The sequence below is a fragment of the Talaromyces marneffei genome, chromosome 3, assembly GCF_009556855.1.
Source record: "Talaromyces marneffei chromosome 3, complete sequence".
Taxonomy (NCBI): domain Eukaryota; kingdom Fungi; phylum Ascomycota; class Eurotiomycetes; order Eurotiales; family Trichocomaceae; genus Talaromyces; species Talaromyces marneffei.
Window position 1 is genome coordinate 1930240 of NC_072350.1, and position 17731 is coordinate 1947970.

Here is a 17731-nt window from a genome sequence, read left to right on the forward strand (position 1 = left end):
AATCAAGGCCATGAAAATAGATCATAAAAAGCATGTAGAAGGGTGCAATGTCAACAGTCTGCTTGTCTTAGAACTGAAGAGCCCTTTGTTGAATTCACATCTTGCAGTTTCTTCCTTTTCAAGTATATCTTGGGGAGGAAAAAAAATGCAAAACATCAAACATTGCTTGCTGCTCCAGTAACTTCAACCAAGGAAAAGCCAGTTTAATGGGTAGATCTTAATCCCTTACTCAATCAACCCTCCTGAGGACATCGAACCAAATCGACATCGGAAAAGTTTCCGTGGACACAAGTCCTAGATCTATCTACATATAGTAGGGTATCAAGGGATCCGCAAAAACCTGGGGTTCAAACAAGGGAAAAGCAAAAAGAAAAGAATAATCTCCTAGATAGGACTATTCTTTTTTAATTCCGAGCCACCTTTGACCCACTGGTTTGACAATCGACTCAATCTGCATCGTGCCAATAGATAAGATTCTTCGATGCGCCTGGTTCTTGAGTCATCCCTTGCTGCTATTATTGGGACAGTTAGCCAGTACCATTTGTCTCCGATGGGCTGCCCTTGATAGTTGCCAGGGTAGAGAGCCTAGAGACGGGTCGGAGGGGTTTCTTTGCAGCTGTTGCGTACATAGATCGAGGTGTTTGCCTCGAGGGCGCCTGCAGTGCATATCATACTACGCACATAGTACATATGTAACTAGTATATATATATGGGATGTGTCATGCGCTGCACTGTACACATGTTACGGGACATGAGAGCCACCTTCTGGTATATCAACATCCATGAATAATTGTCAGGTACCAGCGACCAACGGTTATGCTTGCGAGTATAATCTTCTCTTCTGTCGAATATAGGGATACTCATATTTTCGTGTTGATAGCGGATATTTCCTAAAATGGCAATAACCCTAGATGATCGCGAACTCAATAGGCCGGGCTCAATCGGCCAAACCCTAACCCAATCTTGGGACAAAGTCTGATTACTACAATGATTTAGAGCTTGAATTTTTTGTGTCTCCCTCCGAGACTGAGTGTGTGAATCTAGGTAGCGTCCCCTAAAAGATCATGTGGGTAGGCAGCTGAAGGTTTGGTCTGGTTGTTGAAAGTTCCCTGCGTCGAAGCTCCTTCTATAAGGGAAGTAACATGTTCATTGGTCGTCTCGTCCTAATTCTCAAGGCTCGTAGTGTCTACAGCTCATGAATCGTCGCCATGACCTCACCGATTCAAATTGAAGATTGCCTTTCTGGCTGAGTAAAACTATCCCGACGAGGGATTCAGCCAGTGATTTGATGAGCCAGTAACCCTAATCAATGATGCTATGACTTTATCTCTTCCGTTGGCTGGAGTTATGAAAGCCCCACTACTCGACTAGTTGCGCGCTCTAGATGGGCTGATAAGATAGAGTCATGTCAGATTCTCAATGGGACTGAAGATCGTTTCGTATGCTTATCCTTGTCCTGCCAGAGTCCTACTAGCTGCTAGTTAGACATGATGTCAGATAGGCAATGATGTCCCTCTCGTTCAAAGCGTTGGACTAGAACTAGTTGCCCCTCAATTTCTTCGGCTTGAAGCCACTGCAAGCAAGGAGTGGTACAGGGTAGCAATTAAAGGCACATACAGGTCGTAAAGGGAGACGGCCGATTGCTCAATCGGAGCAACACGTGCCAGCAGAACATCCAACTACTACCGATTAGGCAGAAAAATGAGGTCAGCCGACAAGTGTTCATTTCCCAAAGAGGTTATAGTGCTTTATCCTGCCTGTATGCCTTCGTGCCTGGGGACTCAGGCCAAAACTCAGTTTGGGGCGATCTGATTGGCCAACGCGCCTGCTTTGCCACAACGCGTCGCGTAAAAACGCGTCAAAAGAGAATTAAGCGAAGTTTCCGGTTCCGGCGTTCAGTCCAACTGCGTATATTAAGTTACGTAGTATTAGTGAACTACGGAGTAGTTAGTTTAATTAATTGATTTTCTCATCATCGGTATATCACAAGGAAGACTAGATGTAGATGCGGGCATAGCATAATTACACCGAACGGACCCTCTGATCGAGGTGACAACCTGACGCAAGGCACGGATAGGAAGGTTGATTGTTCCACGCCCGTAGGAGATTGTATTGCTTGCAGTCGGAATAAACTGAAGAACGAGGAGATCGGCCTCTCCAACTCGGTGTGAGTGGTACAAGTAGATAAAACAGGATAGTTGCTAGGGGAAACCGGAGAATATATAGATTGTGCCTTGCAGAGGCACGACGGACGAAGCATCCTTGCTTGCCAGGACTCTCGTGGGCGGTTGACTACATACAACTACATACTATTGCAGATGAGGTACGTCGTAGTCTATACTACGTAGACAAACAAGGTATATTCGACTGTTCGATCCAAGGCATCACCGTGCGGTGGCGACAAGGGCTGGCCGATTATTGCTATCCATGATGGATCCACCGCTCCTTCACGGTTCGGAAGAGATGCGGATCTGCGCGGTCATGATGAAACGCGGCCTCGAGCAGATAGAAGATAGTGAGTGATGCGGATAAGAGGCATTGGCAATCAACGGCGATATGATCTCACAGTTCGTACGAGACACACAAAGAAGCAGTCTTTGGTGCTGCCAAACTAGAAATAGCGATAGAAGTAGAAATAGAAATGAAATAGATCTCTTTCTCAGGCTCAGTATTCAGCATCGAGCTCTGACCTTGCGTGGGAACCAAGCGCAGAGTCATGAGGCCTGTCAGAGGGATGGCCGGACAGACAAGGGCAAGAAGAACAGAGGAGCCTAAAGGAGGACGAACGACAGAGCGGCCCCACTGGGCTTGGGGTGCTTCCTAAGCCTTCCTTCCGTCTGCCGCCTGCGCTCGTTCCTTCCCCCCGAGAAAAATCAACCACCACCCGCTCGCTCCGTGTGTGACACAATCTCTCTTTCTTCCTAAACACAACCACCATCACTTTCACTTTCAAACTCAACCACAACAACAACCACACCGTCGCATCCTGTCGCAGCTATCTCGATCCGGTCGCTCTCTATTCGTCAGTCGATTCTCTCGATATTTTTTATCGATTTTGTCGCCTTTTCATCGCGCGATTCCCCCGGCGCATTCGGCTTGCTCTCAGCCTCTGTCTTGGTGAGCGTTGCGGGTTGCGCCGTTTGCCATTCAACCATCGCACACCGAATGCACCATTTCGCTACAAATATCCCCGATCATTTCTTGTATCTACAGCAATTTACCTCACAACCAACATGTTGATGCAATCTGCTCTCTCCTGCGACACCAGGAAGTTCCTGAGTCAGCAGTACTATCGCGGTCTGTCGCCTACGCCTCCACCTTCGAGCGACAGCATCAGCGGTAGTTTACTTGGTGTCAGTCGCAAATTGCAAAGTCTACTGAACGTCTCACCCGGCCCTACTCCCTCGACCCCCCCTCGATCCGTGCGCCTCGCCAGTCCGTTTCACCAGGAGGTCAAAGCCAACAAGCCGAAGCCCAAGACACGATCACGCAAGACCACACCAAAGGCCAACACACCCAGAGCAAGCGCATCCAGATCCAGTACATCGAGAGCCACTACACCTGCAGTCAGCAGAGCAAAGACGCCAACTGCACCGCCCCGAATTCGCAAGCGCAGTCGCAGTGTCTATGAAGACGGCGAAAGCGAAAATGAAATGACCGGCGGTCGACGACAGCGCGATGGATACACCACACCAAAGCGCTTAAGACATTTTCCCTATCACATGCCTCTAGGATTGGGTATCGCCGATTTCGAATCATTAAACGATATGCCCAAAACAGACTCGGGATCAGAGGCACTTCCTCAGATCATCCTCCCATCAATAGAAATCGAAGACACCGACACAAACACCAACAACGCCAACACAGACAACGATAAAACAGACTGGACAACCGAAGAAGACGAACAACTAGTCGACATGGTCCTAGAAAAGTTTCGATTGACCAAGCGCGACTGGGAAGAATGCGCTCGTCGCATTGGCAAGGATGATGCCAGTGTTGGTAAACGCTGGCAAGCGCTTCTTGGAGAAGGCAATATTGGCCTTCGACGAGGCTCGGGTCAATTCGTCCGTGGTCGACTGGATGGGTGTTTTCAACCTTGATCCTCACGCATGACCTGGCTGTTTTGGTCTGTTTCGTTTTATTTTCATATCGCATTCATTTGGAGTTTTACATGTCAAGAGTGGTCAGGCTACTACTCCTTTGTTTAAACTGGAACGATACCCTGGGAAACGGTGTTTGGAAGGAGGTTCGATTTTTTGTTTGATTCTTTCATTTGTCTGGTTATACATACCTTTCTTTATTTCTTCTTCTTCTTCATTAATCTCATATTCAACCTGTTTGAATTCTTTATTCTTATGTCATTATCTCTACTTATCAGTCTATCGATTGTAATCACCAGTGTTCATACTCAACTGCTTGCCCGCCGAGCCGTGCCGGCACGTCCCTAGTCTAGTCAGCGACTGTCAGTCTAGTCTTTAGTCCGAATTCAATTAAATTAAACCGTTGAGACTGACACCTGCCTCTACTGTAACCATCATCTTTACTCTGTACTCCGTAGTACAGTGAGTATTATGCCGTATGCATTCCACCATGTGGTAGATGTACAGCTACGTACTACATACCGGATATGATACATCTCCTGCATTGCGCCGCCAACATGAGATCTCGCCAGGCCAGGGGCAGATCATCGATTGAGTTAAATTTCCGTGTCTGGACGCTCAAGCCTCAGGCATGCCAATTGCCATCCCACGTGCTATTCTACTTTATTACGATATCTGTTACTACGTAAGTTAGTGGTTACAGGTCTATCTATAATAAGTAAGTGATTGTGATTTCTAAAGCTTGCTATTCTGTATAGATATCTATTCAACATGCTACACCCTCCGGTGCGGATTAACTATGCTCCGAAAGTTGTGACCTCTGTACATAGTAAAGGGGTCAACGTTACTGTAGTCAGCTTAGATAGATAGGCCAGTAGCTCTATCCCTTAACTACACACTTTGACTGCCGGAATGACGTTCCAGGGGCCAGGGCCAGTGGGATTATATCCTTTGAGTCTCAACGAAGGTCAATCCAGAAGGCGAAAGTCCGGGCGATTTGTTGGGGATCAACAGTCAAACATTTTCGGATTCCGTATATCTAAAGCAACTTTCTTTGGCCTACTCAAAATAGAAAGGGTCGCTTTATATGCGATCATAAGGTGTGCGACTCGCCCATGAAATACATTGTGACTGTATGGCGTTATGTGATCTTCAGAAAGGTATCTAGGTAGCAATAAGCTATCTAGTCGATCCATATAGTCAAATATCCCCAAACAAAATAATAATTCTGTTTAACATTAATTTTGATTACATACAAAACTAGTTAAACGATCAATTTTCTGTAGATTGACTAGAAATAGCACTTTTGGTATTGAGAGATCAAGCGAATGGTGTCTCATACTTCATAAACGAGACGCTATAAAGGACGAGGTTTGGCCTGTACACTTTGCCAGCGCGCTCCAAATGGCTTCTTTGATCTCTTCGACATTCTCTAACCCGATACTGATTCTTATAATATGCTCCGGTAAACCATGCGCAGCAACCTTGTCTCGGTTATAGTAGTGCACTAACAGCGCGAACGGCACTGCAATGGTAAAATTGGTACCGAAGCTGGATCCCTTGGGTAAATCCAGGTTATCATAAAAATGATGTGCAATTCTCTCATCATGGAAGATGATGCTTAGGACGTTTCCGTAACCGCCGTTCTTACGCATCAAGCTCTTGTAGATGGGTAGTGATTCGTCGATGGACGGATGGTTGACTCGCTTGATTAATGGGTGACTTTTAAGCATTTGAACCACAGGGAGGGTGTTTTTGTTGCATCGCTTGGCCCGCCAGACTAGGTGTCGACTGTTATGCTCAAGTGTTTCGATATCAAGGGGAAAGACGCAGGCATGTTCATATCGAGCCTGTATGGCCGCCGTGATGAGATCATGAGCTCGTGAAGCTGGGTTAACGATCAAACTACACAGATTTTTTGTTTCGTCAAATAATGTATCTCGATAACACAAATCGTTTGTGGTACTCACTTTCCTCCCGTAACATCCGACGCTCCGCTGAAAATCTTAGTCAGGCTAGTCATCATAACATCCACGTACGGCATGGGATCAAGGTTGACGAAGCCAGCCACAGTATCATCGCAGGCAATGTAAAACCCATATTCATCTGCAAGATCTCGTAGCCGCTGTAATGGGGGCGATGACAAGAATACATTGCTAGGCAACTCGCAGAACAATGCGCCAATACGCTCACCAGCCTTGAGCCGGTTTGTGAGATCTTCCAAGTTCTGCTCTGTTCCCTGTTTATAGCCAATGAACTTTCCCCAGGAGCCATTTTTCAGATTATAAATTGTTTCGTCATATATCCAGCTTATTTTTAAGTGTCAGTGCAATCCAGTATCCAATATGGAGAATATTAGGCATTAATTTCTGCGACTTACCCAAAGGCTACGACAGTTGACGTCGTGGCTACAGAGGCCAATGCTTCGGAAGCATGATATATTGCATTCATCCCTGTTGGATATAGAGTCACATCATCTGCGGTTACCTGCGGTAGTGTAGCATTCTCTGGCGTAGATAGTTTGGCAATCCTAGACTTGACACACATCGAAGTGGAGGCAGTGCTATTCATCCAGGAAACAGTCGACAGAGGCAAGTCGATGGACTTCGGTGGTTGGGGGTTTGACTTTTTATTGCTGTGTTCGGCCTCTAGATAGTAAATATAACCTTTCGAGAACATAGCATGTCTGGTAGTCAGCCCTCCTCCAACATTCACCCAGAACATCATGGCGGACCCCTTAGCTTCTTTAGGGAATATAGCCATAGCAAAGCTGGCTAGGTCCAGAACTCTGCCCGTCTCCGTAGTGAAAATATCATCAGGTTTTCTAAAGTGTGCAATATCAACGGTGAGCGAACCGTGATCTTTGGCGATATGTCTCACGCAACTCTGAGCGGCGGCAACGGTGGGAAATAAAAGACATGATATGTCTGTGTCTTTCGCAATATTGAGCCTTTGCAATGCTAAATCGGCGAGTTCTCGAATCGGCCGATTGACGAAGAACCTGGCAAAGATTGATTCCCATCAAAATCGGATATCACGACGCAAGCATTCCAAATATCTTAAATAACCGTACCTCGGATAGCACCATTCGATATGTTTATTTTTCCAAGCCTCCGTCTTCTCGAAGTAGGCGATAGTGGATTCCCACGTGGGCAAAGAGATACTAACGCCCTAAGTAATACGAAAATCGTTAAGAGAAATGATAACCTAGGGATGAAGTATGTCAGCCTTGAGACTTACATGCTTGGAATCAGAAGGATAGACATAGGCCGTTCCGAAGGGCTGTCCCCGAAGCCTCTTTGCGGGGATGACCTCTGCAAGACCTTTAGGCGCCGACACTGAAACTGTATCATTCATTGCATATAGAAGTTAACGAGTGGCAACTGTCCTGTACGAAATATTATCTCTCTCAGTAGAGAAATACGCATAAAGTCTTGGGACGATAACAAAGAGAATGGGGCTTTATATAGGTACAGGCGATCAAGAATAATTCTGCCTATATTACTTACTAGAAAGCTGGAAATCATTCGCCATATTGAATGCTTACAAAAGAGTATTAATAACATATATGAAAGTATGCTACTTATGACAAGCTGGACTACGTTGGTTGCTAATTGGTTAGCTCGGAAGTCTTTTAAGGGTTTGAAGGCAAAAAAATTCAAATACGCCGTGAGAACCACACTTAGCGTGAAGGGTAATATTATACTGCGTACAGAAGAAGGAATTAGGAATAAATTGTATGTGTTTGCTGACGATATCAGATAGTTGTTATTGCCGGACATAGGTACAACCTACATTCTAGGTGTGCTACTCATTCTCCCTTCAAGCAGAACTGAAAAAATGAGTCCCTAGATTGCAGCAAAACCATTCAAAGAAGATGCGATATTATTTTATGTAATGCATAATGGAGTAGCTTTGCTTGCTAAAGGTTCATTCACTCGTAATCCATGGACTGGAACGCATTTGTTCCAGCCACTATTAGTTTGACTACACGCCCCGTGGCATTCAGGATTATCCTCTAGTATAGTGAGACTAACTACTATGTAGTATTATCTTATTGTGCCATTTCCACTGGAAGAGTATTATGTAACAGCTATACGGAGTAGGTTAGTTAGCTACTTAGTTAGGGTAGCTGAGTACGATTGTTGGTGGTGTAGACTTTTGCATATATAAGCAAAAGTCCTGGCACAGACCAATACAGTGGACACTGTTAGCAACGGCCCCCAAAGCTGAACCCCTTCTGCCGGTCATATATCCACTTGAACTCATCTCTTACAAGGACGTGATTACCAGGGTCTAACTACGTAACATGCTCCGCGGGTATCTTAGTGGGTTGGGGGCAGAAAGGAAAAGTGTGCTGCCTCTCCATCTTTCAAGGATCGACTGAGTATTCAGTTCATGATAGCACCTGTATTAATCTTGCTACAGATCTGCTACACGATTCAAGGTCTCTGTTTCTTCCTCCCGTCCATTTACCTACGTAGCTATGCCGTGTTAATTGGCGCATCGCCCAGTGTCGGCTCTCTCGCAGTGTTGTCATACAATAATTCATCGACAATTGGATGCGTCTTTATTGGCGCAATTATCGACAAATATGACGTCACAACATGTAGCTTCCTGTCAACTGTGGGATCAACCATCGGGGTCTTGATTATTTGGGGATTTTGGACCTCTCCTCAGAAGCCGAACTCCGCGGATCCAGGTACGGTCCTAGCCTGGATCGCTACTGGGCGAGGCATCGGAAATGTGATATCCGTTCCGCTCAGCAGCGAGGCACTTCTATGAGGCTCATCCTGGAAATGTCAAGCTCAATATGGCTATGGAAGCGGCTACGGCACTTTTATAGTCTTACCGCTGAAGATCACTTTTCCTATATACTAGTAGCTCACATCATTCCCGGATTATAGGTGGCTCCATTCCAGCTTATAGACGCCTTGGGACACTTTATAGTCACGTAGGGCAGCAATAGCTCGCTCGGCGTCGCTAGCCGTAACAACAATATTCATGTTCTCTCTCTTGACGAAACCGCTCCCACTGGCCTTGTTCACCCATTCCACAATAGGGTCCCAATATCCCTCAGTGTTCAGTAAACAGATACCGAGTTTGTGAATGCCGAGCTGGTTCCACGTAATGACCTCAAAGAGCTCTTCCATCGTGCCGTAACCTCCAGGAAGGCCAATAAAGCCGCTTCCCGGCCCGCCGCTAAGGACTTCTTCCATCATTTTTCTTTTCCGAGTGTGCATATCCTGTACGACAGTTGTGCGGCCATATTTGACCTCTTCCGGGAGGTAGAGATCGTCGTTCACGCTTTGATATGCATCGGTACGCTCATATTCGGCCAGAACTCGGGGTATTATGCCATGGACAGCCTGGGGTCCTCTGATCGAGCAGACGGTCTTTGCGACTTCGCCCATAAGGCCAATTGTACCACCGCCATAGACTGCAGGTTCAAAGATTCAGTAAATGATAAATTATTGTTTCCTTCTCGTGCTTTAGGAGCAAGCAGGATGTGGCAACGTATTTCTTACCGAGATCAATGTCTTGCTCCGCTAATGCTCTTCCCAGAGCCCGTGCAGCTTCAATGTATGCTGGATTCGTCCCGGTGCTGGAACCGCAGAAGACACAAATCTTAGGTCGACGTCTACTTCTGTTTCCCTGAATAACGGGGTGCCTGTTCATTGGAGCAGCAGCGTCCTGTGAAGCCATGGCAGATCTGTGTAGAGGAGCAACAAAGGTGCCGCCGCAGTTTCTTCGGACTGAAAGTGAATATATCAGAAAATGGCCTCAGTTACTTGAATCCAATTTTAATATCAGAGGAAAATGTGGCATTTTTGGCAAATTTTCATGGGGCGCTGAGGTGATTCGTAGGTTGCTTATTACGGACCCAGAACGTTCGAAACCTCACTCAGCTTTTACACCCTATTTGACTTGATATGCTCCACTATAGGCACAATGGTTATTGGGTCTAATGTGAAAGAAGTAGTTGCTGTATTCTGAGTGTTATTAGCTTACTATTCGTACATATTTGTTACAGTTAGCGCGACATTTCGTCCGATTCTCAGCTGATGTTATTACGTGGACTCAGAATTGGACGGAGTATATTAAATTCAATTCAGCACCATTTGAAAATATAAGCTGAGACTTCCGGAGGATTCTAATTAATAAACTATTTCATGTAGGCTGATGACTGATGCTACTAAATGATGATTGTCTCACATAGTACATTTGTGAAAGTCTATCAAATCATGATATTCATCATGGTACCATTTTCTGACAGCTTCTTGTCCAACGGCCTGAAGAAGCTGTATTTCTGATTTCCGGTTCTTATTTCACCTTATTCCAGATAAAGATAGTTGGTTGATGTTATGGTTTTAGACGATATGGCACGAATTATGCAAGAAATTTGTCATCTGCGCTTCTTCTTGGTAAGTTGGTATTCTGTCAGATTGGTGGGTCTACTCCAGGCCAATCCTGAATAGTAGCTTATAAAAGAATGGGAAAAAAGAAGTGAATAGCAAAATTGTGCATATTGAGACTCTCTGTCTATGAATACATGAGGTTTCAAAAGCTGGCTTTATATAGACATTTCGGCGGGGTGATTTATCAGCTATCATGAGGGATAATTATAAACCTTAGGCTAATACCTAGGTGCCTGGATGTCCGCCATGCAGCTCCTATTCATACAATCAGCTGTTTCCCATCGTAGAAGTAGATTCCTTGGTATGTTTAGGAGGCATGTGAGTCTAAAATATTTATTATCCTTCATAATCAAGTCAGATATAAGCACTAGCTGAAAGGTGCAAATGCCGGCCGGATACTCATCAGTTTTGGCTGTGGCAACTACTGACAGGTAGGGCTTCCGCGTTCACGGGTATCCAAAAACCCTAATTGCAGTACCGTAATGTACTTTCCTAATTTGGGAAGGAAATCTTAAGTATCGAATAAATGAAATATGTATTGAATGTACGGTTCAATGTGTTTTGTTTCAAATCAGCATACATGTATGCATATCAATTGATATATCCTGGTAATTTGATGATTGCTAACTTGTTGAATATTACATAAATCACCGAATGGGAGAGCTTTTATCTGTAATTAAATAACTGTCATAAATTATGTTACATATTTTACAGGCTAGTTCTGCCTAATGCTCACTATACCGGTAAGGGCATGCTCGAATAGAAAACATAACATGCGGGAAGGAAAGAGAAAGAAAGCAACAAGTTTTCCACGCGCATACAATCGTATATGGTCAAGGGGAATCAGGAGTTTCCGATGAGCTTCTCTCTAGGAATCTGGGTTTGCAGGGTCAGCCCATAACAACAGGCAATACAACATGGACTGTCGATCTGGCGAAGAGCACTGTTGTCAATATCCGTGAGGACTTCGCCTGAACATGCTCATGAGGTCAACTCATAACACATCTTACATATTTTTAATACCCTTTAGCGTGTTTTAGCGTATTTTTACTCTGTAGTATTACTTTTTATGTCCAGCTCCGTAATCGGTTGAAAAAATGGACCATACCTATGTATCCACTACATATAATGGAAGTATCCAAGACGTCAATCTACAAATAGTAAGACATATTATAACTTCACTAGATAGAGTATTTACCCTTTTTATTAGGCGAATATAGCCATCTATAATAACGCGAGCACTATAGCAAGAGAACAGAAACAGAACAGTGGAGTCCAGACTTCAGCTCCGTTAACCGGGGCTGACATACATAAACGTTCTAACTCCAAGAAATCCACAGTCCTATGCTCTGTACGGTGCTAATTAACATTTTTCTATGTCTTAGAAGATTGCAGCGTGACTTAGATTCCAAAGGATGACGCCTTTAGTTCGGGGCTGTAGAAAGATAGTGACAGCTGAGATTCTCCTCAAACTCGCAAGTTTTACCTCTTATAGTTTAGCTTGTATATTGTATCATTCGTATTTCACCTGACTTGTCGTCACATTATCATACTAACGCAATCAAACATGTGGTATTTAGCACGAGTTAGTGATTGAATAATTTATTCAGGGTTGGGGGTATTATTTCTCACCAAGTAAGCTCTAGCACCCTGGTTCAATAGTCAGCGAATGCGGCCTATAAGTTAGGGTTATGGTCAGAAGTTGACATACTTACAGATATCAGTAAACACTACCTTTTCTCTTCAAGATGCTCAGGACGGGGTTAAAATTTTCGGTGCATGTGGTTTTCTAAAAGAGAAACGTACTTTTCTCCTGTCGATGTGACCCGAAGGATTTGATCACCCTAGCTATTTTTTTTTCCATAAGGCGTACCAGTACAACCTAGTTACTATACCCTTCTAAGGGGATGATACAACACGGGTAACATTTCAGGCGAGCTATAGACCACCGGCCAAGGGAGTCACGTTGGTTTACTATACTGTAGTAAAACAATCATTATCAAATGGTCGCCCAGTTAAGGTTATCTTGACTTGAACAGAGTTTTCATCTTCTAGATAAAGTTAGGCTTGGATTGAGTTTTGATTTTCCTTCCCGACGACACGACTCATCCGATAGGGCTTAACCAACTTGAACTAAGTTTATATATAACTCAGCGCTAACGGTAATACCAAAACCGACTGGTATCAAAGCGATGCTGATTAGGATATTGCTTTCATTCTTTGACACTTGCCAAGGCAACGCGCTGCAGTAGGAAAGGAAAAAATATATCACAGTTGTAAGAATCAGAGTGTGCACTGAACATATAAGAAATGAACCTTGATTGACAGTACCCAAAATCATCTGTCATGAACTGTGTATCTTATGACGCCTTTCATGGCAGCCTGGAACAGTTATCCCATCTCAATGTTTGATTACATAGCAATCACCTTCCACTATATAAAATTGGTGAATCTTTTTAATATTTCAGACTCCAGTTCATTATGCAAGAAGCTTGATTATTCCAATCCATAGGTAGAGCTGCGTCTTCGTTTGGAGCTTCTGTTCTACCCATGTATGACGGATACTAGAAGGCATCCTATGTAGAATGCCTATCCCCAGCTGAGAAGCGACAGTATACCACTGCTTCCCTCTTCGGATACACCGATTAAGTTTTTCCCATTCGGCACTCATGCTTCCGTTCTTCGACTTCTTCGCTTTATCAGGATACAGCATTTTATAGAGTCGTTCTTTAGCGGCTGTTACCCTCCTCTCTCCCTTGTTCGTATCCAGTATTTTCTGAAATGATAGATACTGTTGGTATAATTGGACGAAGAGAACCCTATATTGCACCATGGATTGAAAGGTGAGCGTTTCCGCCCATTCTATTTGTCTGACAGTGTTGCAAAATTGCCTCATGACATCTTCTTGCAGGGAGTAAGAATGTCGACTAGCGTTATATGGAATCACAGTGTCATTGTTAATTGCAGTCGAGAACATGGGGGTTTCCGTGGATGATTGTGGGAGGATTGCCCTCGCATTTCGCACCATTTTGTACACGAGTGTTGGGTCTTGGCCGGCGGTCATTTCCTTTACCCTTTCAGCCTCGTCAGTATTGTGAAGCAATGTTGCAAGTTCTGGTGTTTCAAGCCGAGGCTGTTTAACAATACCGCCAGATGGGCTTTCTGAAGAGATGGGCTTTCGATCTGTTCTCTTTCCCTGGTCAGACTTTCCAAAAGCATCATTGTTGCTCCTTTTCTTAGATGACGCCGCAACGGAATCTCGCGAAATTTGAGAAAGTTTGGAAGCTGCTTGAGGGTGATCTACCGTCAATATAGTCATGCGTGGTGACATGTCTTGGCCTATTTCTCCCCAAAGTGCATCCGGATGTGCCAAAGAAGTCCCCCCTCTATGCCGGACGATGACAGATCCTGTGTTCTCATTTAAGAAGACAGATGAGTCCGCTTTAGTTGCACTGGGAGTCAATGATTCTGGTGGTGAGGCGATTGCTTGCTCCGGATAGGCTGTCGCCAGGACCGGAAATGTGCTCGACGATGCATCTTCGGGCAGTGACCATAAATACCCATCGGGTACGGCTGAAGGGTGTGTCATAACGGTAGGGTCAGGGACTAGTTTGTGAGGGACAGCGTCTTCTGGTGGAGTTACGATGTCGTTATGAGCGCCGTAAACCTCCTCCCCTGGAAAAGTTTCCGGTGACGGAGAGCGACTACTCATGCTTGACGCAGCCGTGGTGGTCGGGCTGTGTAATACAGGGATGGAAAATGTTATGCTTTTCTGCTTGTCCACATCCTTGAGTTTGATTGCCACACTCGGGCGGGTGTTTCCCTTCTTGCGTTCGGTTTCTAGATGGCTAAGAATGGTACCTATGCTGGCCATGATGGTCAGAACCTTAGTGTCATTTGTTTTGGCGGTTTTCTTTGTGCTGTCGCCATAATCCCCTTCGATTTCACTGTCAGGGGCCCTGGGCACATCAGTGTAGCTTGTATCGAAATCTGTAAGAGTGTCAAGAAACGTATCCAAAACGTCGCTTTCACCACTAGTCACGGGAGATTGCCACGATGTGTTGAAAAATGCCATATAGGTAAGCGCGAACTTGGAACAACGAGAATGTAGGCAAAAGCAAGATGATTAGAATACCAAGACATGGGGTTAAAATGGACTGCCATAGGGATTGCATAGTCGCAGCAATCATGTACCTTCAGGAATAAATGAACAAATGAATCAAACAGGCGAACCGATGACGCCTAATCCCAAATTTAAAAAAAATGATAATATATAACGCAATTGCATCACATAATGTCGCAAATCCCTCGTTATACAGGTCAGATTTGTCATGCACTAGTGGCGCCGTATCCTCTAAGCAGTAAAGAACATGCTGAGGTTTCAGCTGAAGGACGGGGCACAAGGCAGCAATTAAACACTTGGTGTCTAGCACCAACAAAAACTCCCACGCTATCCCACGCTATTGGCCAAAGCCTAGAGAGAAGAAAGAGAAGAAATGGAGGAGAGAACAGCGAAGGTACGGACCGGTCCGATTTGGTCTATGAACCAACATAATAGAGACCTCGTGTCAAACGAGCTGAATGTACGGTAACTGTAATACAAACTTACAAAGAATATGAATGTCACGTAAATAGCGCGAATAACGTGACCCACTCTGGACGGAATATGTAGTACGTATCTGAATGTCTGTGTATTTCGGGCGCCGTATGTTTCCATTTTCCATGTCATAGAGCCCCGAGAATTCGTCCGGTTCACAACACGCAACAGATAAGGAGCACCAGCCAAGTTTCTGGAATTGGTAGCAAAGTGACGCCCGTTCTTGATACTCTCGGTCAAGCAAAATAAGGATCTCCCGATTCCCTGAGAGGTTACGTGAACCATGGCGGCCACTGCAATGTCCACGGCCCGACCCGTGAGTACCAATACCAATACTGCAACGCCCAATGGCCAAGGTGAAGATTCAACAACAGATGACTCTGTTAGCGAAACTCAACGCACAACTAAAAGCACCGAAATAAACATTGTTAGGGATCAAACGATCATGGAGAGCACCAGCTTGCCCGAAATTAAGGCCAGAACGAAACTCGAGACGACACTCATCATGAGCGCTTTGTGTGTATCCCTCTTTCTTTCTGCTCTCGACACGACCATTATATCAACTGCTGTGCCGACCATTGTTTCCCATTTCAACTCTAGCTCTGGGTACATTTGGGTGGGCAGTGCGTATCTGCTTGGAAACGCGGCTGTTGTGCCAGTCTGGGGAAAGCTGTCCGACATCTTCGGTCGCAAGCAAGCATTGCTACTTACGGTCAGTATATTCTTGTTTGGTTCGCTTCTGTGTGCCGTCAGCCAAAGCATGTCTATGCTCATTGCTGCCAGGGCTATTCAGGGTATTGGCGGTGGTGGCAACATTCTGCTGCCCAACATATGCGTATCTGATCTTTTCCCACTACGCAAACGCGGCCTGTATTTTGGCATGCTCAGCATGGTTTGGGCCATAGCTTCGGCCCTGGGGCCCATCATCGGTGGCATATTCACTAGCAGGGTCTCTTGGCGTTGGTGCTTCTACCTCAATCTTCCCCTTGGCGGCGTGGCGATGGTAACCTTGATCTTCTTCCTCAAGCTTCATAACCCTCGCACGCCCATCAGACAGGGTCTTGCTGCCATTGATTGGATTGGCAATCTCCTAATCATTGGCGGAACTCTCATGATCCTTCTTGGCCTTCAGCTTGGTGGTAGTGATTACCCTTGGAAATCTGCCACTATCATCTGCCTTATCGTCTTCGGCGCCGTTACCCTTGCGATTTTCTGCATCTACGAGTCTAAGATTGCAAAATTACCCGTCATACCTCCGCGAGTTTTCCGTTATAGAAACAGTATCTCCGCTTATAGCTTGAGTGTCACGCACTCCATGACTTTCTTGGGTGGAACCTACTGGATGCCGTTATATTTCCAGTCTGTGCTTGGAGCTGATTCTCTCATGTCTGGAGTGTATCTGCTGCCATACGTCATATCCTCGTCCGTACTTTCTATAGGCGCCGGGTTCTTCATCAAGAACACTGGCAACTTCCGATGGCCCATTATCATCGGCCTGTTCGTCATGACCTTGGGTCTCGGTCTCTTGACCTATCTGGGCGATAAGCCTCACTGGGACAGAATCATTATATTTCAGATAATTGCCGGAATTGGATCAGCTCCCAACTTCCAGGCACCTCTCATTGCTATCCAGACGAATATCGAACCTCATGATATTGGTGCCGCGACATCCAGCTACTCGTTTGCACGTCAAATCGGCACATCCGTCTCTGTCACCATTGGCGGCGTCATTCTCAGCAATGTCATGAACTCACAGCAGAACTACCTAGCGTCCGTCTTAGGCCCGCAGTTGGCGAAGGAATTCAGTGGCCAGGAAGCTTCCGCTAGTATTCAAAAAATTAACGACCTCCCAATTAATCAAATCCAGACGGTTAGGACAGCCTACTGGAATGCGCTACAAAAGATGTTTATATTTTACGCTTGCGTCTGCTTTGCCGGTTTTCTTATCAGTTTCTGGATCAAACAAACCACGTTGGATAAGGAGCATACAGAGCACAAGACTGGGCTTCAGTCGCTCAAGGTAGAAGACCGCCAAAAGAAGAAAAAGCCCGACGAGGAAAGCCCTACTCAGACGAGAAGCGTCGACGAAAAAGAGTAAAAGACGCCTGCGGTGCGGTGCGTCTTGCAATTATACTCATATCACGAACATTCTTAAATATCAACTATTTAGATCGTACCATTTATATTCGCTTTAGAATTATCAAAAGGATATGTCTATCCTATCACTATTTACGTCTGTACAGAGCTCCGCTGGCTATAATCGATCATGCAAAGCATTCTGAGGTGCCAGGGTCCCTATAACTTTCGGGCAGATATGACCAGCAACGCCTTTTGTAAGGCGTTGGTATGGTCTCGTACGAGGACTAGACCGTACAGCTAAAGATGTAAATTTCCGGTAATATTTCTTGGCTAGGGGAGATCCCCATATAACCGGATTAAATGGGGCCAGGCCGCATGTAGGAGTACCTACTAGATTATAGCGTATATACCAGCCCTTTCATGGTAATTTGATGTTTGCTTTTTACAATGTTAAACTATAACGTAAGCAAAACCCAGTAACTAAGGCAGTAACTAGTTAACTAACTAACTAACTAACTAGTTAAGTTAGTTAACTA

The 17731-nt window shown here is 45.1% G+C and overlaps 5 protein-coding genes across 5 annotated transcripts; 2 read left to right on the forward strand and 3 right to left on the reverse strand.

Moving 5' to 3' along the window:
• Positions 1 to 3233: 3233 nt before the first annotated feature.
• On the forward strand, positions 3234 to 4100 carry EYB26_004451 (uncharacterized protein; the record flags this gene model as incomplete). The annotated part of the gene is made up of 1 exon (XM_054263742.1): positions 3234 to 4100. The coding sequence occupies one exon, from the start codon at positions 3234 to 3236 to the stop codon at positions 4098 to 4100; it is 867 nt and encodes a 288-aa protein (XP_054119717.1).
• Positions 4101 to 5443: 1343 nt separating this feature from the next.
• Positions 5444 to 7457, reverse strand: EYB26_004452 (uncharacterized protein; the record flags this gene model as incomplete). The annotated part of the gene is made up of 5 exons (XM_054263743.1): positions 5444 to 6005; positions 6071 to 6409; positions 6481 to 7101; positions 7174 to 7271; positions 7341 to 7457. The coding sequence occupies 5 exons, from the start codon at positions 7455 to 7457 to the stop codon at positions 5444 to 5446; spliced, it is 1737 nt and encodes a 578-aa protein (XP_054119718.1).
• Positions 7458 to 9001: 1544 nt separating this feature from the next.
• On the reverse strand, positions 9002 to 9806 carry EYB26_004453 (uncharacterized protein; the record flags this gene model as incomplete). Its single annotated transcript, XM_054263744.1, has 2 exons — positions 9002 to 9540; positions 9629 to 9806. 2 exons carry the CDS (start codon positions 9804 to 9806, stop codon positions 9002 to 9004), a joined length of 717 nt encoding a protein of 238 aa, XP_054119719.1.
• Positions 9807 to 12998: 3192 nt separating this feature from the next.
• Positions 12999 to 14594, reverse strand: EYB26_004454 (uncharacterized protein; the record flags this gene model as incomplete). The annotated part of the gene is made up of 1 exon (XM_054263745.1): positions 12999 to 14594. One exon carries the CDS (start codon positions 14592 to 14594, stop codon positions 12999 to 13001), a length of 1596 nt encoding a protein of 531 aa, XP_054119720.1.
• Positions 14595 to 15399: 805 nt separating this feature from the next.
• Positions 15400 to 17214, forward strand: EYB26_004455 (uncharacterized protein; the record flags this gene model as incomplete). The annotated part of the gene is made up of 1 exon (XM_054263746.1): positions 15400 to 17214. One exon carries the CDS (start codon positions 15400 to 15402, stop codon positions 17212 to 17214), a length of 1815 nt encoding a protein of 604 aa, XP_054119721.1.
• Positions 17215 to 17731: the final 517 nt, after the last annotated feature.